General features: G+C 41.3%; 1 protein-coding gene and 1 long non-coding RNA gene across 9 annotated transcripts; one reads left to right on the top strand and one right to left on the bottom strand.

The window, feature by feature from the left end:
* The first annotated feature begins 127 nt into the window (after positions 1–127).
* cacna1ia (calcium voltage-gated channel subunit alpha1 Ia) lies at positions 128–19,783 on the top strand. Of its 6 annotated transcripts, none has more exons than XM_071465597.1 (34): positions 128–1,860; positions 3,529–3,745; positions 4,045–4,138; positions 4,236–4,372; positions 4,620–4,708; positions 5,216–5,375; positions 6,302–6,635; positions 7,378–7,470; positions 8,150–8,310; positions 9,120–9,174; positions 9,249–9,374; positions 9,941–10,089; positions 10,179–10,364; positions 10,657–10,774; positions 10,884–11,039; positions 11,177–11,272; positions 11,439–11,537; positions 12,123–12,221; positions 12,414–12,499; positions 13,469–13,592; positions 13,801–13,869; positions 14,151–14,335; positions 14,483–14,609; positions 14,908–15,033; positions 15,473–15,562; positions 15,717–15,897; positions 16,073–16,230; positions 16,339–16,448; positions 16,864–16,997; positions 17,141–17,199; positions 17,350–17,428; positions 18,191–18,312; positions 18,733–18,891; positions 19,426–19,783. In XM_071465597.1, the coding sequence occupies exons 2-34, from the start codon at positions 3,552–3,554 to the stop codon at positions 19,501–19,503; spliced, it is 4,233 nt and encodes a 1,410-aa protein (XP_071321698.1). In that variant the 5' UTR covers positions 128–1,860; positions 3,529–3,551; the 3' UTR covers positions 19,504–19,783. The 6 variants fall into 6 exon arrangements, 3 of the variants coding, with proteins under 3 accessions (XP_071321698.1, XP_071321679.1, XP_071321689.1); XM_071465578.1 differs by having other exon boundaries at positions 19,393–19,783; XM_071465588.1 differs by lacking the exon at positions 128–1,860 and adding an exon at positions 2,177–2,884 and having other exon boundaries at positions 19,393–19,783.
* On the bottom strand, positions 17,210–20,482 carry LOC139611209 (uncharacterized). 3 transcript variants are annotated; one of them, XR_011686279.1, is made up of 5 exons: positions 20,098–20,482; positions 19,790–19,865; positions 19,408–19,563; positions 18,781–18,873; positions 17,210–17,434 (listed from the first exon to the last, which is right to left on the bottom strand). It is a non-coding gene; the product is annotated as an uncharacterized lncRNA (long non-coding RNA). The 3 variants fall into 3 exon arrangements; XR_011686278.1 differs by having other exon boundaries at positions 20,136–20,477; XR_011686280.1 differs by having other exon boundaries at positions 20,158–20,477.
* Positions 20,483–21,137: the final 655 nt, after the last annotated feature.

Here is a 21,137-nt window from a genome sequence, read left to right as displayed (position 1 = left end):
CACTTTGTTTTGGTTTTTTTTCCCCAGAGAGGAGAACAGACCAAAAAGCTGCAAAGGAACAGGAGATTTATGGTTAAATTAAAGACCAAAGATGTGGCACACCTTTGCACCATCAGCAAATGGTAGGAAAGAAAAACACACCAGTGGTAGTGGAGAATACAATGCACTTGGTCTTATCTGCATTTAAATCATGATCAAGAGGTGCCAATTGAAAGGCATCAAAGGCGAAACCTGGGCTGGAGACGTATAAAACTATGTCATCTGCATAAAAATGGACACTGAAGTATTGATCAGGAAGAATAATGTTGTTTATGAAATAATATAAAGACTAGTGTACCAAGGATAGACCCCTGTGGCACTCCTGCCTCTCAGGAGCATGAAGCATGAAGCCAATTAAAAACAGTTGTAACTTCTATGATAAACAGTATCACATCATCAGAGCTGCTTGTCTTTTACCACAGTGAAAATGTTCTTTAATCTCTTTCTTATCACTATAATAATGTATTTTATTATCCAGAGATATAATGATGTTTGTGTACTTTGCTGGCATGTGGAATTGACAGTACCTCACATTTCTAAAATGTTGCACCACCACAAACTGGACCTTGAGCTCAGAGGTGAGAAAGTTAACTGCAAAGACCTCGGCCAGGTCGATGAGAGAGACGGTCGTCTGGGGGGCAAATGTGCTCTAAGAAGTTATGGAGAAAGGAAAAAACGAGTAGGAGTACGGAGCAAAATTAAGATTGACATGCAGAACACCCCACACGTTTATTATTATAGCTGGTGAATAATTGTATAAGATAAGATAAGATAAGATTGTCTTTATTAGTCCCACGGTGGGGAAATTCACAGTGTTACAGCAGCAAAGTGGCAGTGCAGAGAACAAGAAAGCTGCAAGAAACTGCAATAACAAATATTTAGGAAGATAAATAATAACAATATAATAATATACAAAATATATAGATACAAAAAAATTACATATTTACAACAACAGTAGCAGCGTTTGTGGGATATTGACAGATGTGTGAAGTTGTGTACGTCCAGCAGAGCATATATTAAGAAAATTATATTATAAAATTAGATCTAAAATGTTAAAATTCTGCACTGCAACTCCGTCTTACATTTCTCGCAAACTTTGTGAAGGTGGAGTTGAATTATGGCCTCAACAAGATTTATGGACTACACATTTTTTCAGAGGCTTGCAATGGTCCATGGTCACCTTAGGGTGGTGCAGAGTGGTTTTCTACCTTCTCAAGGAGCTGAGATCCTCAAAACACTGCGATGTAGGTATTTCATGTCATTAAGGGAATTAAATGAAAATGGTTCATTTTCAAGATCAATTGCACCAATCACCAGAAAAAATTCCTTGTATGTGAAAACATACTTGGCAATAAAACTGATTCTGATTCTGATTCTGATTCTGGTTCGTGACAGTTTATGTTATTGAAATAGATCCTGATTAGTTGTTACCTCGGCAACACCTGACCTACTGTTACTGGGGTCCATATGAAAACAATACATTAATAACACTGCAGACAAAACACGCAGTGAGCAAACATAATACAATTGCAGTAGCAATTTTCATCTTTAGGACAATAAAACTGCATCAAAACCAAACATATGATCTAAATATAAATAACTCCAACCAAATAGTTTTAACCAGAACCTTTGCAGTGGTGATATTGTTTAATTTCCTGGAAAGTTCCAGAATGTGAAAATGTTGATGGTCAAAATATTTTGTGACTTTCCAAGTGACTGTTCAAATCAACTAACTCAAAGGAGACATTAACCTGAGGGACTCCAGGTAAAGATTGACAAGCAGACAACAGTTTGTGACTTCATTACACACCTTTCTTTCTGGTAAGTGTCTTTGACCCTGTTTGTATATTCCCAGGTTTTTTCTTTAAAGATGATTATGGCGTGATGTTAGGGTAACAAAGGTGACTAACATAATAGTTTTACTGTACCTACACAAAGTGGACTGCTGTGTCTGTCTGGATGAACACCTTTCCTGTTCTGGTAGAAACTTGGCTCTTTTCCATGTTGGTTAAAGAACCTAATCTTCTAACTTAGCATCACAGAATCTCAGGGGTTAAATAAACCCTTAAAATGGTCCATGTCTGAACATAAACACGTTTTCAGTGATGCTGCAGCTGAAATTCCCGGGTCACAGATTTGGTGTAAAACGTGAGAACAGGGTGAATGTTAAAGTTTATTCATTAATTGGACTGAAGAGTATGGAGAATAGAAAATGGCAAAGCCCCACTTGTATTAATTGTTTAACCACTTAATAATATTCTTCTATGCAAGTTGTAGAGTTTGTTTACGGTCAAACACTCACCTGACGTTCAGCAGAGGTTTGTTATGTTTTAAACGGCTAGCTAACTCTGGTTAGCTGGTTAGCTAGCCTCGGGTTAGCTGGTTAGCTAGCCAAAGCTAAAGTTACCGGTCACTGAATTCTCCGGTGACATTAACCTGAACTAATGTTTATAAGTGGAAAACAATTCGTTATTTTTATGTTGCAGCCTGAAGGCACCTCATGTTTTTCACTAGCTGACAAAGTAAAGGCTAAAGGCTAATTTCACCAATTAGCTTACAGCACCGGTAGAATCGCCTCTTATGCTATCAGTAGCACCTCGGCTAACATCACGGTAGCTACCCGCCGTTAATGCCGAGGCGGGACATTTTCTCCGCTCATGTCTGAACCAGAATATCTGAAACTAAAGGGAAAACGTCCAGCAGCACATGTTTGTCTCAAAGATTAAGCCATGAAAGTCTAAGTAAACATGGACGGTGCAGTGAAAGTGTGAATGGCTCATTAAAGCAGAGATGTACAATCAGCCGAGCTAATACCTGGTTTCCCGGTGGAAACTGGACGATAAAGGTCAGTGGAAAATCATGGAAAATGTACTGTTTACTCCACTATATATATATTTATTTATGTTCTTTAGTTACACGTACTTATAATATACAATGCTTCTATAAAGTACGATGGATGCGCTGATCATAAAGACACTAGCTAGTTAAAATTAGCTCAGGTACACATTAATGCATGCTTAAACATTTAATATATAATATTTCTATACTATAAATACCTTTGTTTTGATGATTTTGTATGAAATTAAGAGTACATGCTAATATTCTTCAGCTTTACTCCAGTGGCATTTTCATTGCATTGAAAAGTATATATATATATATATATATATATATATATATATATATACTGCAGTATTGCAACTTTTACTCAAGTAAAGGATCTGAATACTTCCACCACGTCAGTAAATAAATACACTGATAGAATAAAATAGATGAACTCTAGTCATGCACATTGTTTTTTGATGCAGTATCATGGAGGAAACCTGTCTGTGACTCCCCTAACAATGAAAATTTACATTTAAGAGACAATCTGCAACCTGTCTCTAATACTATATGTTATTTATTCTATCTGCCCCTTTTCGCCCTTATTTGCCCTTGTTATTTACCCTTGTTATTTACCCTTTTCTTGTCTTCTGTGTGTCCTCTCTCCAGATTATCTGTGCTTGAACTTCATCATGGCTCATTGTGAGGGACAGAGGGGGAAGCAGCAGGAGGTGGCGCTTAATATACCAGTAGAAGAAGTTTGCATCCAAAAAGGTGTCTCAGCAAAAGGGGAGCTGCCCTACCCACACCTGGCTCCGCAGGTGGCCTTCTGCCTGAAACAAACCACAACACCCCGTAACTGGTGTCTGAAAATTACCTGTAGCCCATATCCTTGTTACTGCTGTGACTTAATGGGTCCCCGCGCGCCCGTGCCCAACATAGCACTCTTCAGAGTGCTGCGCATTTTACCTAATCTAACCTATGTGTGATAATAACAATAATAATGCCCCTGTGTGACTTTCTGAATGTGTCTTTTTCTCATTTGTGTGGCTGTTGCATATTAAAATGTTACAATTCTGTATTAATTTGGCCCTTACACTATGTAATCCTCCATCCTTTCCTGATGAATTATATAATTGAATATGTTCTTATCCTGTGACCTTTGACCTTAACTTCTTCCTCCACGTGGCTGGATTATGTGTCCATACTGGTGATCCTGCTCAACTGTGTGTATCTGGGCATATACAGCCCCTGTGAGAAGAGGAGCCTCAACATGCAGGTCAGCGTGGACCCCCTCATTATGGACGTGCTCATTTAAAATTCACAATGTCTCCTCTGCATTTTTAACCATGTTTTTTTTTATCATCCGTGGGCAGGTACTGGACGCTTTTAGCTTTACATACTTCACAGTGGAAATGCTCATCAAGATGGTGGCCCTGGGAGTCTTTGGCTACAAAGGAAGTTACCTTAGCAACAACTGGAACAAGTTTGATGTCTTCATCTTGTCTGGAGAGTTAGTATCCCACAGTCACTTTGTTTCTGAGTTTCTCCAGGGTTAAACACAGCAGGGCTCCTAGTTTATTTTCACTGTATTTTAGAGTCAGGATCCTACAAAAAAAAGGTTTTGAACCACGAACCTCATGGCTTGTTTTCATGACATCATGTTCTCTATTAAAATGTGTGTATTGTTTATTTTTGTAATCGAAAGAACACAGAGTATAACTCGTCTCCCTCTTTCCTGTCTGCACCTGTCTCTTCAGAGTGCTGGATCATTTTATGGCGTCCCTTGGCATCAAGATACACGTCTGTCACGTGCTCAGGCTGATGCGACTTGTCAACAGAGTCCCGAGTAAGTAACAAAGTTCTCATTCTCCTCAAAACTTGTTTTTCATTCTAGTATAAAACATAAGATTTAGGTTGAAATATGTTGGGTACATATGGTAGGATGTTCTAATGAGACTCAGTCAGTTATACAATAATAATAATAATAATAATAATAATAATAATATGGTGATAGGGATGGTATATAATCGTTATAATAATTATGAAATAGCAACATTTTGTATATTGACATATTTACATGTACATGTATGCACACAGTTTCATAAAAATAATCAATACTACAGTAATAATGATAATATAATGTAATGTCATGATGTCATGTGATTCATCATTGTCATCATGTCATTCATCTTGAGACAATATTGAGTTCATGAAACACACTTTAGTGTCTGAATTTCAGCTGGATTGTGTGAACTGTGAATATTCTGTTTCCTCACTCTGTGTGTGTGTGTGTATGTGTGTGTGTGTGTAGTATTGTCAGAACAATGATGGACTCCCCCTCTGCTCTGTGCAGGTATGCGAGATCTGGTGACGATTCTCTTAGACACCTTGCCGATGCTCGCCAACGTTCTCGTCCTCTACATCTTTGTCATGCTCATATTCGGCATTGTGGGAGTTCAAATGTGGGCGGGGCAACTGCGCAACCGCTGCTTCCTCGGAGAGGACGTCCTCAAGTAAGGGAACAACACAGTCAGCTCTTCCCAGTTTATCTCTAGCCGTAATATTTGCCAATTATAAATAACCTGTCAGGTATTTTCTGAATTGATTAATTATAGTTTGGTCTATAAACTTAGGGAAAATTGCTTTAAAATAACTTGAATCGATCATCTTAATTGGCAGAAATGATTATTCTGTCAATGGATGAATTGATGTTAATAATGAAGTTAAGACAATAATGTGACATTAATCAGATTCCTTTTTGCTTTTTTTTTTATTCTTTATTTTGGGGCAGCAGTTTATGTTACAAAAAAGCACTTTATTTCCCTATACCATGTACAGGTTTTCAAAATTAATACGTTTGTACGCTTTGGGAAGAGGGGAAGTGTGCACACAAGAACAGTGGAAAGTATGTCTGAAGGGGATCTGGAAGAAAATACAATAAAACAAAATCAAATAAAATAAACAGTGAGGTCAGAGTGAAAAAACATTTGATTCAACACTTGTCAAAATTTACCCTTTAGGGCCTGACATATATGATTAGATTGACACACATCTAGCCAACCCTCATTTGATATCACCTCTCTGCTTTTGAAGGATGTGTAAAGAATACTGAGCAAGACACTCACTCAGATTTCTGTGGATAAGAGCATCAATTAAATGTGATATAAAGCAGCTGTAGAATGTCAGTTAACTTATTAATACTACATTTTATAAGAAATCCTGCTTCCTGTTTAAGTCGTGGTTTGTCTTCATATATATTTCTATGTTTCACTGATATGATCCATGGATGTGGTTTGACTCAGCACAAAAAAACACTGTATTAGGCTCATGTGAAGTCTGAAGGTTCTGTGATGACGTCTTTACTGTAGTGATTCTTCTTCAGTGTTCAAGCTGTTATGTGTAGTTCTGTTATTATAGCTTTTATGCTGTCTCTATACAGAAACTACAACGTGTCCTTGAGTCCGTACTTTGTGTCCAAGTATGGTGAAAGAAGCCCGTTCATTTGTTCGCACGACCACAACAACGGGATGCGCCGCTGCCATGACGTGCCACCTTACGTCCACGATGAGGAAACCTGCTCGTCGGCTGTTCCCAACAACAGTTCAGCTGCGAGCGAGTTATCAGTCCCTGTGTTGGCTGTGGCAGGGGCCGGGGCCAGCTCCTGTGTCAACTGGAACTTGTACTACAACGTCTGTCGTGCTGGGGACCACAACCCCAACATGGACGCCGTCAGCTTCGACAACATCGGCTACGCCTTGATTGTTGTATTCCAGGTGAGAGAGGCTTTGACGTGCAGAAATAGATCTGGATGTGGGAGTTAAAAACTTCTGGGTGAAGCCTGGGTGGGAGCTTGAAACTGTACTTTGACAGTTTATCGTGTCAGTCTGGAGTAACAGTCTGAATTTAGAGAACCCAGGCATCATGTGATGATGTGGTACTGTCATCCACTATTATCCATCTGCTTTATCGTCATAGGTGAGGCTCGTTTTCTTGGTTTCATTGCTGCAGTGCAGGAGTATAGAAGGACTTATACATGAGTGAAAGTAAAAACTGAATTAAAACTTGTGTTTATAATAATATTGCTGTTACTATCATTTAACTGTTTTTGAAAAGGAAAACAATATTTTTAGACTAATGTGATCTTGTACTGGGTTGATCAAAATCAGGCACAAATTTGTACTGTACCTGGTGTTGTATTGTTGTGTGTGGTGTTGTATTGTTTTGACACAGACAAGAAATTCATAAGTTAGTGTTAAAAAGCTTTGTGCAGCTCCAGGCTGTAACATGTGTCTTTTCTTTTCCAAAGGAAGCAGACAGCTGAGTCCTGATACGATTAAATATTGATATTAGCTTTATTTATTTATACCAGTTCCATAGGCCTGAACGAACTGCTGTTGTTTTGCCACGCCCACTCAGGAGACAGGAAGTGTACACCATTTCATACCGTTGCTTGTAATTCGTCATCTTTGTTAGAGAGGATCTTTGATGTCACGTTGTGCCTGTCTCCTCCTGCAGGTTGTCTCACTGGAGGGATGGACAGAGATCATGTTTTATGTCATGGACGCTCATTCTTTCTGGAGTTTTATATTCTTCATACTCGTCACCATTGTGAGTAGCAACTCATCTGTGTTTCTGTTAGTTAACAACATCAGTATTTCACCATGTTCCAAAGTCTCCAAAAACACAACCTGAACATCTAAATTCTGGCTGTGGTTAGGTCTGGTCAACAGAACTGACGACCAACAGACACGTTGTTCTGGAAATGTTGTTGAATAACTTTTTATGCCTGCGAGCCGACGACAGTCAGAGCCAGAGCTCGTCCACTTGTCCCTCTCATGTGATGCAATATCTCAATAACACCTTGAAGGATTTTCTTTACATTTCACATTTTTCACATTTCATTTAACTATAGATTTAAATGTTAAGCTGTGCTCAATAACAGGAGTAGTTCAATGTACCACAATATAAAATCTGCCAGTTAGTCACGTTTACATGATGCATTGACTCTAAACTTATGTCCAGGTTGAAAACTAAAGCCCTAATTAAATAGTGGTAATTGTTTTATTATTGTTATTATATACTTATTGTTTTTTCTTGACCTGTAGTCCTGCAAAAACCTTTTTGAAGTAACTACTAAACTCTTTAAGTGTGTCATAACATTTTGCATTTGGGGAGTGAGTTAGAAAACAGCATGAAAAAGAGAAGAGGAGACTGTTGTCCAGACTTTTTTTTTCTCCTCGTCATAATTTCTCTGTCAATAAATTTAGTTCTTTACTCTCCCAACCAGATGGGCTCCTTCATCATGATGAACGTATGCGCAGTCGTCATCGCCACACAGTTCTCTGAGAGCATGACCAGGAAGACGAGACAGCGGCGTGCCAGCCCTGTCACTAAGCTCCATCGCCAGTTAATCAGCTGGCTGAAGACCATGTTGCGCAGATACATCAGGTCAGATAGTGTAAAGGCTGTGTGTCAAATTATGCTTGAAGAAAATGTGCAGCTTCCACACCTGAAAGAGATGATGCATCTATTTAACCTGGAGTCCAATCAATGACCAAACAGCTACTAATTTTTTTATTTTGGAAGGTTCAGCAATTTATTTTGATAGTTCAGTGACATTATTCCATAAGTTCATTAGTCGATTTTATGCATTAATTATTGGTCATCGTTGTTAGTGTAATTTTAGACTTAGTTTAGATTCAAGTTTAAAATCCCACACAACAAAGACAGTTTTCTTCCACCTAAGAAATATTTACAGAGTGCGTCTGTTTTTAACTCAACAAGATGTTGAGAAACTCTTTCTTTCTTTTACTACAAGCAGACTGGATGACTGTAACACTCTTTCTACTGGTCTGTGGCAATTAACCAACAACTATTCATATCTTCACCATTTCCAGCTTCTCTACCTGACAAACATCATCAGATTATACAACTAAAACATGTACAGGTCAGATGTGTGGTTTTGCAGTGATATCTACTGTAATTATTTCATATTATATCAGATGCATTCTTCCTTTTGATGAAACTACTCCGAGAAAATGAACATTACCCCGTGTTTATACCTTGACATTGACTCTGACTGCTCCTAACTAATCAAATATAGTGATTGTTGTGAAAAATATATTTTCAGGAAAAAGGTTACAGTTTGCATTTAAAAGCAAACACACACATACACACACCACCAGAACAATTTCACTTGAAAACAACACACCCTTTCAGTTCTTTACCGTCAATCACGTCTTGTCTTCTACCAACAGACGTCGTAAGAGGGTTCACCCACGAGGCAGCAAGAGCAAGTCCAGTGGCGTACTGGTGAGACTGAGACTGAATCCCCAGCAGCAGCAGCAGCAGCAGCAGCTCACTAACCGGCTCCTCCTGTCTTCCAGGGCCAAACCTTAATGCCGTTCAGGAGAAAACTTGGGAGGTTGATCGACAGCAAATACTTTGACCGAGTGATCATGTTAGCCGTCTTCCTCAGTATCCTCACCATAGCCATGGAGCACCACGGGCAGGTGAGGGGCAAAGTTGGTCCGTCTCATTAACAGCTTGAAGAGGAACAGTAGGATGAGGAACTGATCACTCTGTCTTTTGTTTTTTATTCCTCTGCACCGGTGACAGTCAGAGCCGGGGATGTTCTGTTTTCTGTCCCATTCTCATGAACACAATATCTCACTAACGCTTTGAGGGAACTTCTTCAAATTTGGCACAAACATTCATTTGGACTTAAGGATGAACTCATAACTAATTTGGTAGTCAAAGGTCAAAGGTCAAAGTCATGGTTACTTCCTTGTGTGTACGATTTATCTGGAACGAATTTCATCACATCTGGCACAAACATTCACTTGGACTCAAGCATGAACTGATAACTCATACATTCATACACTAACTATGACACAATTTAACTCAAATGTCGTTAAGGATAAAATGATGTAGTGATGACGTTTTAAATCCAAAAGGTCAAAGGTCGATTTCACAATGACATCTCTTTGCATTTCCACATTGTCTTGCTACCTGTTCCTCTCTCTCTCTCTTCCCTTTGTTCTGTCTTGCTCTCTCTCTCTACCCTGTCCTCCTACAGCCTAAGGAGGTGGCAGAAATGCTAATGATCAGCAACATCATCTTCACCCTGATATTTGTTGTGGAGCTGGTCTTAAAGCTGCTGGTCCTCACGTGGGCATACTTCAAGGACCAAAACAACAACTTTGATTTCGTCATTGTCGTCGTCAGGTAATATGATCCGAAATTAAATTCAGACTTCGGTTGTCAGACTAAGTTGCCAACAGTGTATTGAAATGTGTTTTTGCTGTGGTTTTCAGCTTGTGGGAGATAATTGCTAAAGCTGATGGCAGGTTGTCCGTCCTGCGTGCGTTTCGTCTGCTGCGCTTTGTGCGGCTACTTCACTTCCTCCCTTATCTGAAGAGACAGCTGCTCGTGCTGAAGACGACCATGAAGGAGGGAGCCCTGCTCTGCTGGCTGCTGCTGCTTGTCACCATCATTTTCAGGTATGCACACCCAATCCTTCCTCTGCATGTGTCTGTTTGTGGATATCTGTGCCATCACAATGGTGTTGTAATGCTTGAACAATCACAGATAATGCTTACATTTAAGATAGAACTTTATTAATTCCAAAGGGAAATGTGCTGTGTTCCAGCAGCTCACATTCAAGATAAACAAAAAATAAGATATTAATAATAATAATAATACATAGAGATTAAATGTATTTACGATGGGAATATAAACAGACAAAGTTGTTCACTTGAGTGATTGTGACTGCATTGTCTCGTTGCTTTGCAGTGTGATAGGTATGTGCCTGTTCGGTGGTAAATTTACCTTCGTGACCCAGAATGGGGGTACCATCAAATCCCGGATGAATTTTGACTCTCTGCTGTGGTCCATGGTCACTGTGTTCCAGGTTAGTTTTTGACGTCCTACTCTGTGCTGTCGTCATTGTATTCCATCATCACACAATGTGCATTCATCTCTGCCTGTGTCGCTCTCTTGTATTGAATCTATTAATCTAGATCCTGACTGAGGAAGACTGGAATCTGGTGCTGTATGATGCCGTGGCTGCCACCTCCCCGTGGGCCTTTTTCTACTTTTTTGCCATCATTGTGGTTGGAAAACATGTTTTGCTAAACGTACTTGTGGGGATAGTAGTGAAGAGCTTCCAGGCCATGGTAAGAAAACTCTGTTGTAGTTTTCTCCCAGAGCTTGATGGCTCACAATTAACTGAATAACACACCCAACGTGGCTTTGAGGTATGGCACAGACAGACACTTGCATCCACACTGAAGCCGAACTCTATTTGTTTTAGCACTCCTCAGATTCAGATCAAGACTCCAGCAGCTCCAGTCCATCCAGCCAGACTTCTGAGAGCGACTCTTCACAGACAGAAAACGATGAGTCAAATGTAAGTTCCTCAGAGTCATAACTTCCATATTCTGGTTTCAGAATCTACTGAGAGGACTCTCTGTTTACCTCACCCTCGTTGAGATGATAGTTTCAGTTTGGAGAGTTAAGTTGCTGTACTTGCTCCAACATACCCCACATTCCTATTCCACTTCATGTTGTTCCAGGTTTCCTTGACATACGATGAACACTGCCCTCCCTCTTCCTGTGGGTCCAAACCCCCAACTGTGATCAGCTCTGCACTTACAGACACCAGCAATGACAAGGTAAATGAGGCTACGTCCATACTACTACGTTTAAATTTTAAAAGGCATCACTTCTGCTACGTTTTCACCTCCCATCCACACTACTCTGGAGTTTTCAAGCCTCAAAAACAGAGCATTTTGGAAACGCTGTGGCCCTGTTTTAGTTCGAATCCTCCAGGGCTGCGTTGTAGTCTGGACGGGCGAAAACTGAGACATTTGGAAATAATGACGTAGACAAACCCGGTCGCTCCCTGACTGGGTCTTATCAGCCTATTTTCTGCAACTAATCAGCTGAGTACAACAGAGTAAACAATCGGCTTCCTGTTTACAACAGCTCGTGCTTGCCCAGTGTCCATGAATGGACTGGTCTGCGTTTTCAGGTGTGTTAGTATGGACGCAGGTCATTTCTGATACGGAGTTATAATGCTCGTCTGGATGGAGTTTTAAAATGAAGCGTATCAGTGTGGATTTAGCCTAAATAGTTTTCAGGTCTCTCTGTTTACTCCGCCCTCACTGAGATGATAGTTTCAGTTTGGAGAGCTGTACTTGCTCCAACATACCCCACATTCCTACTCACACTTTCACGTCCACTTCATGTTGTTCCAGGTTTCCTCGACACACGATGAACACTGCCCTCCCTCCTCCTGTTGGTCCAAACCCCCCACTGTGATCGGCTCTGCACCTACAGACACCAACAACGACAACGTGAGTGAATAGTTTATGATTCAGCGAGATCTCACAGGGTTTTACACACAGTGACGAGGCAGCAAGAGATGTGATGTGATCAAAGCAAAAAAATGAGTTACTTTGTTCTGAGCCACATTTTGTCGGTGTATCGCACCTCTGGTTTATGCTTTGAGACAGAGTTGACAGATGTTTAACTGTTCACCCCTGCAGAAGTCTTGGAGCTCGGTCCAGAGGGCGCTGCACTGGTGCAGACAGCACGAGGACTGGTCTTTCTTTGTGTTGTCTCCACAGAACAGGTAAGTCTCACACACACACACACACTTCACTATTAGTCTCTTAAAGTCCAGTTTCATTTGGCTTTCTCACTTTAGATTGGACAGTACTACAGTTTCTTAGCAGGCAATTTACACTTAACTAATTATTTTTTAAGCTTAACTTAAGCAACTTGATGCAGCAAATTTTAGTTTTAGCTAAAACTTAAAGTTTGACATTTTATCTTCTCCTGTGTTTTATCTGAAGTGTTGATCTCCATCAGAAGATATATTTGTGGTTTTAAGAACCAAAATTCAGCTCAGTGTAGTTTTACATCTCCTCTCTCAGGCTAGTAACAACAGGTCAGTCAGCCAATCAGAAGAGAGGATCTGAGTCGCTCTAATTATTGGCTGTTTTCTGAGTGTTTAAATAAAAATATAGCAGATTTCAGGTAAACACTCAGAGAAACCAAATCCTGTAAGGGTGGGTGGTGGGTCCAGGTGGGTGGGGCTTGGGGTTTGTGTGACTGCTTTGTTGTGACATCACAAAGTTCCAGAAGTCCTGATGGCTGGTTTTAAAGCTCAGTTTCTGAACACGGGCTCTGTGCATTCCTGCTCTAGACCTGCTTTATAGTTTGAAATGTCACTTTATAGAACATGGGACCTTTTATTAAAAGATTTTTTGAAGTTGTTTTCTTTTTCTTAATCTGTTTCTTCTGACATTTATCCTGGTGCAGTAGTTTAATTGTTTATATCATCAAGAATACTGTTATATCCTGGAGGGACGTCTTCATACTTCATACTTCGGCTGATATGATGGTGTCATAAACTCTGTCATATGATGAGGGGCTTTAGGCAGTCAGCGACAAATCACATCTACCTGGATACATTTTAATAAAGTACATGAGTCTCTGAGTTCAGGATGAAGAAAAGAGGGATTTTCATATAAATACTGGAGATAACTGAACAGTCAACACAGGTTTAGAACTTGTGTGTATTTTTCTTCTATTTTAGATTCCGCATCTTTTGCCAACGTGTGATCTGTCACACGGTGTTCGACAATGTGATCCTGCTCTTTATTCTCCTGAGCTGCGTCACCATCGCTATGGAGAGGCCTGGAATAGACCCTACAAGCACGGTGAGACACAACACGTGTGTCGGACGTACAGCAACACAAACAGCACAAACAATGAATACAGACAGATGCACACAAACACATGTACACTATGTGTCCACACAGTCGAATTATTCTACATGTAATGTGTGATTAGACACAGCAAATAAGAGTTTGTTTACATGCAGTACTAAATACAAGCAGGTTAAAACTGAATCTCTCTGCCTTTCAGGAACGACGGATCCTGAATCTGTCCAATTACGTGTTCTCTGCTGTCTTCATGATAGAGATGCTTTTTAAGGTAAACTCCAGTTTTGTATGTTTGACTGCAGAGGTCTATGGTGACTGATAAATATTATACTTATGGATAAACACAGTTACTTCATGACCTCTGAACTGTTGAATGATCTTTCTTACTCCTGCTGGCTACAGATCAGTTTGGACTGGGGTTCTCAAATGTTGCTATAATTCATCAATCATCTTAAAACAGATTTTTTTAGCTCAGATTTCCAATTGATTTTCAGAAATGTTTTATTTTGTATATTTTGAGTTTGTGTTGATGTGGTGTTGCTTTCACTCCAGGTTCTAGCTCTGGGTTTGGTGTATGGGAAGGACAGCTACTGCCGGTCCTCGTGGAACACCGTGGACGGTTTGTTGGTGATCCTGTCTTTTGTCGACATCATCGTCTCTCTGGCCAGCACAGGCAAAAACAACAAACTGGGCATCCTGAAGGTTTTACGCCTGTTGCGCACACTTCGCCCTCTGAGGTGCATACAGATTGTTTAGCATACCTTCATGATATGACTATGTGTGTGTTTGTGTAAGCATCCCAGTTTATTTGCTGTTTGATTTTTCAGTCAGTTGTGTCTGTAGGTGCATGGGCTGGTGTAAATAAGCGTCTGTGTGTCCTCCAGGGTGGTGAAGCGAGCCCCAAAACTGAAGCTGGCTGTGGAGGCTCTGATGGCCTCGGTCAAACCCATCGGAAACATTGTTCTCATTTGCTGCGCCTTCTTCTTTTTCTATGGCATCCTCGGTGTGCAGGTGAATTGGCATCTCACAGACACACACACACACACATACGGCTCCGATCCTCTCTTCTGATTGGCTCACTGATCTGTTGTTAATAGAGCTCCAGAAAGAAGCATGAGAGAGGAGGTGTAAAACTACACTGAGATGATTTTTGGTTCTTAAAACCACAAATTTCTGTGATGGAGCTCAACACTTCAGATAAAACACAGGAGAAGTTAAAATATGGACCTTTAATAGTCTTCTAGCTTTATTGCAACTGAGGAATAATAACTTTACAGAAACTCTGTTTTATCTCACACAAACGCTGCAGTTGTTCAAAGGGAAGTTCTACCACTGTGTGGGCGAGGACATAAGAAACATCACCACCAAGACCGAGTGTCTGTCAGCCGACTATCTATGGGTGCGAAAGGAGTACAACTTTGACAGCGTGCCTCAGGTAATGCACTGAGGATGAGGAAGGGAGAGGAAGAGGAAGAGAGGGATGTGGGGTTTGGACCTTCATGCCAGCACAATCTCTGAGTACAAAGAGGATAGAAACCTGCAACGAGGAGTCAAACAGAAACTTTGAGCTCTACCATAACAGTTCAAGGCCCCCGGTCTAAAGCATGTGGTGCATTTAGGGCGTGTTCATTTTATCAGTAACTTGATAAAATTGTGAATAGTTCAGTCTGACTGTGTTGACACAGTTTGTCTTGTAGGCTTTACATAGTCTCCCAAACCAATCAGCCTGATTACAACATCAATCACTGTGTATATAATGATGCAGATGATGAGCAGTGACATATTCAGCCACTTTTATCAATTTAGATACTGGAAAGTGACTGTGTTGACTTAACAGTTGTGTGTCTGTTGTGTGTCTGTTGTTTCCCATCCAGGCTCTGATGGCCTTGTTCGTCATGTACTCGAAGGACGGCTGGGTCAACATCATGTTTGACGGGCTGGATGCTGTGGCAGTAGACAGACAGGTATATGTTCCTGTCGATGTGCTTGATTGATGTTTTCACACTGAGGCAGACTCAGTGTTCATAGTGATGGATTACACATTATACCGTGCATCAGAAACAGCAGTGGAACAAATCAGTGTTGTAATTTTTAGAATTTTGTCTCTTCTTCTTTCAGCCTGTGAGGAACCACAACAAATGGATGGTTTTTTTCTTTATTTCCTTCATGATGATGAGCTTCTTCCTCCTCGACATGTTCATCGGGGTGATGGTGGACACCTTCCACCAGTGTCAGCAGGAGCAAAAAAGATGTGACGAAAGAGAGGAGGAAGGAGAGGCATTGAAAGACCAAGTCAGGGGTAAGGAGAGGGTTCGTTATTCATGTGAGTCATTATTGATAAAAAGCTGTTGAGTTTAGCAGCTCTAAGTGTTTTTAAGTTTACATACAAACATAAAATACGTCTCCTTTTTCTGTGTCTCTGTGTGCCGGTGCATTGTGTGTGTGTGTGCGCGTGTGCGCGTGTGTGTGCATAGACACGGAGTCTGAGCAGATGCCATATTACACAAACTACACCCCCGTCCGTCGGTTTATCCATTCCATGTGTATGGGCAACACCCTGGATCACTTCATGACCATTACAATTGTCATCAGTGTCTTCATTATGGCTTTGGAACATTATCGCCAACCTCTGGTACTGCGCGCACACACACACAAGCTTAAAACTGCCACCAACACTGAATGTGCGTGGACTCTGTGAGGGGACTGAAGTCAACCTGTGTTTGTGTGTGTGTGTGCTCAGTACATACAGAACCTGACGGAGTACTGCTACTACCTGTTTACCACCATCCTGATCATCGAAGTCCTGTTGAAGCTCGTGGCGTTTGGCATATGGAGGTTCCTAACAGTCAGGTAACACACTAGAGTCAGCCAGAATTCAACTGCTTTATTCGTTTGCACAAAAAAACCTTAAGTTTTCTACTTAAGTGTGACATTTGAGGTTTAATTTCTCCTTAGCTGAGGGAGTTCCTTAATGGTGTTGCACAGAATCTCTTTCCTCAGTTAAGGAAAAAAGTTAAGTAGTTTGCAGCAGTGAAAGAGATTTTACAGCAGTAAAATTCTACTGTTTCCATGGAGACCGTTGATATGCTGCCATTAGTGCTTGTGATACCTGTTAATCACTTTTGGGAAGCCAGTAACATTAAAGAAGAGCACTGCTTTTCTCATCCTCATGTGGCTCTGATGGGAACTTCACCTCAGTGTTCAGCAGATGGTCAGAGAGTTTACTGACACACCGCTGTGTGTGTGTGTGTGTGTGTGTGTGTAGGTGGAATCAGCTGGACCTCACTGTAGTCTTCGTCTCCATAACCAGCATTATTCTCAGCAAGATGAAAATGAAGAACACAATTCCCATCAATCCCAGCATCCTGAGAGTCTGTAGAGCACTAAGACTAGCTCAAGGTACACACACACACACACACACACACACACACACACACACACACACACACACACACACACACTTCACAAAAAGGTGTCTTTGGGTGATAAATACACAGTGAAGTCTCAGTGTTGGGTGTCACAGCTCCTGTGTCTGTCCTCAGTGCTAAAGGCCAAAAAGATACGAGTTCTCCTGAAAACCATCATCAAGACACTCTCACAGGTAAACACACACATACACACACATACACACACACACACAAACACACACACACACACTCTGTGAATTTAAAGCGGGTGTGAAGGGTTTTGTTTTGCACAGGGATCAGTTTGCTGCAGATGTGCCTGGACTGATGAGTTCTCTTGATTCCAGGTTGGAAACATCTGTCTTCTCTTCATGTTCTTCTTTTTCATCTATGCAGTTTTGGGAGTGGAGCTGTTTGGCAACCTAGGTCTGTCTAACACACACACACACACACACACACACACACACACACACACACACACACACAGATTGCATGTTTGCTCCGTATCCACATTGTTGTTCAGAAAAGTAAGAAACCCTGTGGCTGAACCTTCATGTAGCTCTGTTCTCTCTAAACTGTTGAATCTGAAGCTGATGCTTTTTGCACATTTCATTTTGCTGATGACTCAAACACACACCTGAGTGATTTTTATTGGTTGAACCCAACCTGGGCACAGTGCAGAAAAACACACACTATGACTGTGGCCACATTCAGGGACGTGCTCTACGCAGGTGTGGCCCTTCATTGCCATTGTAGACCAAAAGGCTGAACTGAAATGAGACGGACTGGTTTACAGAGGATTTTCACTTTCACCGCCATTTCTGTTGCATCACAGAGCGCAGCTCCTGTTGCCTAGCAACCTTGACAACACCTAATTTCTTTGACAAGGCCCTTGATCTTAACAGTTGTACCATTTGCTGTTCAACTGAGCTGGAACCCAATACTTAGCTTTAACGGTGTGATCCTCGGGTTCCTGCCACATTATTTTCATTACCGGTGAATCTTGGGATATGTTGGGCAACGAAGGATGCACCTGTTAGCTCCTTCATTGCCCAGGAAAAGAAGGATGCATTTAAAGGAGGCGTCAAAATGGGACAACCTAGTTATACTGCTGTGATGCTGTGAAGGATGCAGCCCCTGAAGTGGGACACAGTCATAGTGTGTTTGTTTTTCTGTTGTGTTCATCAGAATGCAGCGAAGACCACCCGTGCCTGGGTTTACATCGTTACTTCAACTTCAAGCATTTTGGGATGGCCCTGCTCACGCTCTACCAAGTGTGCACCGGAGACAACTGGAGCGGGATTTTGAAAGTATGCACAAACTCATACACGCATACACACACACTCTGAACATACACACACATCCCCCCCACAACCACTGAGAGAGCAGTCACATCCAAAACACCCAACAGCTGAACTTCTACGCTGGATACAAGTTGTTCAGTGTAATGCTGGTGCATGAAGTCAGTGGATGAATAATGAAGCATTATGGGAAGTCGAAGTCCCCGTTTCACTGTTAAAGAAACTGAAATAAAGTGTTAGAATATTGTTGTCCTAACATGTTAGAGCCAGATAATATATTATGTTTTCTACATTTTTTAACAAATCTTTGCTGTGTTTTTGAATATCTAATGTTCCTATTCTTTAAATTACTGCGGTGTAACGCCGTCTCCAGTCTGCGTGCCCCTCTGGTCCTTCTTCCTCTCTGAACCTTGTTCTGTGTCTCTCCAGGACACGTTGAGGGAGTGTCGACCTGATGACGCCGGCTGTTTGAGTTACCTGTCCTGGGCCTCTCCCATCTTCTTCACCAGCTTTGTGATCACGGCCCAGTTTGTTCTAGTGAACCTGGTGGTGGCAGCGATCATGCAGGCTCTGGAGGACAGCAAGGAGGTACAGTCAGTACAAACACACAGACAAACACAAAGTCGCTCTTTGACGGGAAACTTTAGTTTATGATATGGAAAGAAGTGTGTACTCTGGTTGTGATTATAGAGAAAAGAGACATATGATCTTTATTTTAATTAACTATCACCTTGAATATGAAAAGATGTGAAATTTATCGACAGTCAAGCGAACAATTATAATAAGAATATCCAATAATAAATGAATCATGTATTCATAGCAAAGCAAATCTCCTCTCACTGTAAAAACACAGTGGTGGAGAGTTAATGACATATTGAGGTTATTTTCAGTCAAAGTCAGTTCGGTTTCTTCTTTGGATAATTCAGAGTAACTGGGATTTGTTTTTTAAATGTAATTTATCACCTCAGCTCCGCTGTCAGAAAAACCCGTCCAGAAACTAAATCCTAATAATGATAATCAACAAAAACTTTGATAACTGACTGTGAGACTGAAATACCAACGTAACAGGAGAATATTTTAACATTTCAGAAAAACCCTACTAACTCCTGTCTCCCTCTGGAGGAGGAAAACATGCTGGATGCTGAGGCGGCCCCACAGTCTCCAGAGGAGAGCGTCAGATACGGCTCCGGGACCACGTAAACACAGAGATCTGATGCTGAGACGTTGGATCAGATCCAGCTCTGCAGAGGGAACCTCTACCTGTAAATTTAATTTTGATAATTTTTAATCTTTATTTTCTTGTTCTAAATAGAAATAAGAAAAGCAATGTATATATTTAAATATTTGTGTTTTTATTGTAACGTATTGAGTTCTAGTGATTTAAATCAGTAATGAATGTTATATAAATTCTTCTTGTTTTTTTTTTTATAAACTGTGTTGTTGTTTTTGTTTGTTGTAAATATAAATGAATGATAATAAAACAGACCTGATTTACACACAACAGAGACTCATCCTGGCTTCTCACCCTCCTGGAAATCCTTAAAACTTTTTGACTGTCAGTCCTGGAAAACACATGGAAAATAAGAGATGTTTTACAATACAAACTAGAATGTCTAACACACTTTCACAACAATTAGTGATGCAAAACACAGAGAATCAGTCATTGATATTGTCATAGAAAGTTAACTGCAGCTGTCTGCATGTCTACAGATCAGGCTGATGTAGCTGTGGCTCTCAGAGAATGATCAGTGAGGTCAGCCCTGCAGTCAAATGTTTCTATCAGTTATTTTTTACCTCTAATTACAGAGCCATAGATTAATTAACACATGTACTTGAAAGGAGACTTCCACACACAGGAACTTGTTAGTCTAGAGCCTGATCCCCATGTGACACAGCAGCCTTAGGTCATTGAAAATGTGCAGACATGCCAGCATGGGCCTCGTCAACCTAAAGCTTCAGCCCACAGTGGTAACATGCTCCGTATGTTTGACGGAGTCCGGAACCAGCTGGTCACCGCCCGGTGTCCCCTCCTTTCTGTCATTCTCAGCATCTTTCGTGGTCTGGACTGATAACGGCAGCTAGCTACCGGCTAAAGCTACTGTCGCACCGAACAGGACGCGGTGACCGCCGCGCTTGCGCCGTGATGGACGGCTGGCGGCGCGCAGCTGAATGTAGTTGACCTTTGACCGCTACGCGCTGTGACGAACACCCCCGCGTCCAATAGAAACGAAACATCCAGACAGACTTGGAAAATAAACGGAAAGTTGATCTGAAACATTGGATATAAAACCTGGTGATCGATACATAATAATGCATCCCTGCCTGAGCTCCTTCACAAGCCTGAATTCCTCGAGCTGCTCCCTGCACCTGAACGCACCCACAGCCTCTTCTTGCCGCTGCGTTTCCTCTTATTAGCGGGGCTAATGCTAATGCTAATGCTAACGGTTGTTTCTTCGCACTGGAAAGCTAAATCTTCGCTGCTGGGAACGATACTCTGCACCTGCTCTACACACAGCGGGACTTTCCCGCTTCGTAGTGACATGTCCCGGTAAAAGTTTGGAAAACTCCGCCTGTGTCTGCTCTGTCCTCCGCCACCGCCCAGGGCAGCGGTGAACTTGGCGGCAGGCGCGGCGCGGAGCCCGCTCTGCCCGGAGGCCGCTCGGCCGCTCGGCTCCGCTCCCTCGGTAAAAGTCACCACCGCTGATTTTACTACTACTTACCATGATTACTGATTTCTTTTAAAAAATATCTGACATAGAGAAAAGAATAGCAACATCTCAGGCTTCATAATCAAGTTTTTCATTGTGATTTGTTCTTTGTTTAGAACAAAACAA

The sequence above is a fragment of the Trachinotus anak genome, unplaced genomic scaffold (genome assembly GCF_046630095.1).
Source record: "Trachinotus anak isolate AG129_WGS33_773 ecotype Australia unplaced genomic scaffold, CSIRO_AGI_Tana_v1 ptg000003l, whole genome shotgun sequence".
In the NCBI taxonomy this organism is placed as follows: Eukaryota; Metazoa; Chordata; class Actinopteri; order Carangiformes; family Carangidae; genus Trachinotus; species Trachinotus anak.
The sequence above is the reverse complement of the archived record's forward strand: the minus strand, read 5'-3'. Positions and strand labels throughout refer to the sequence as shown.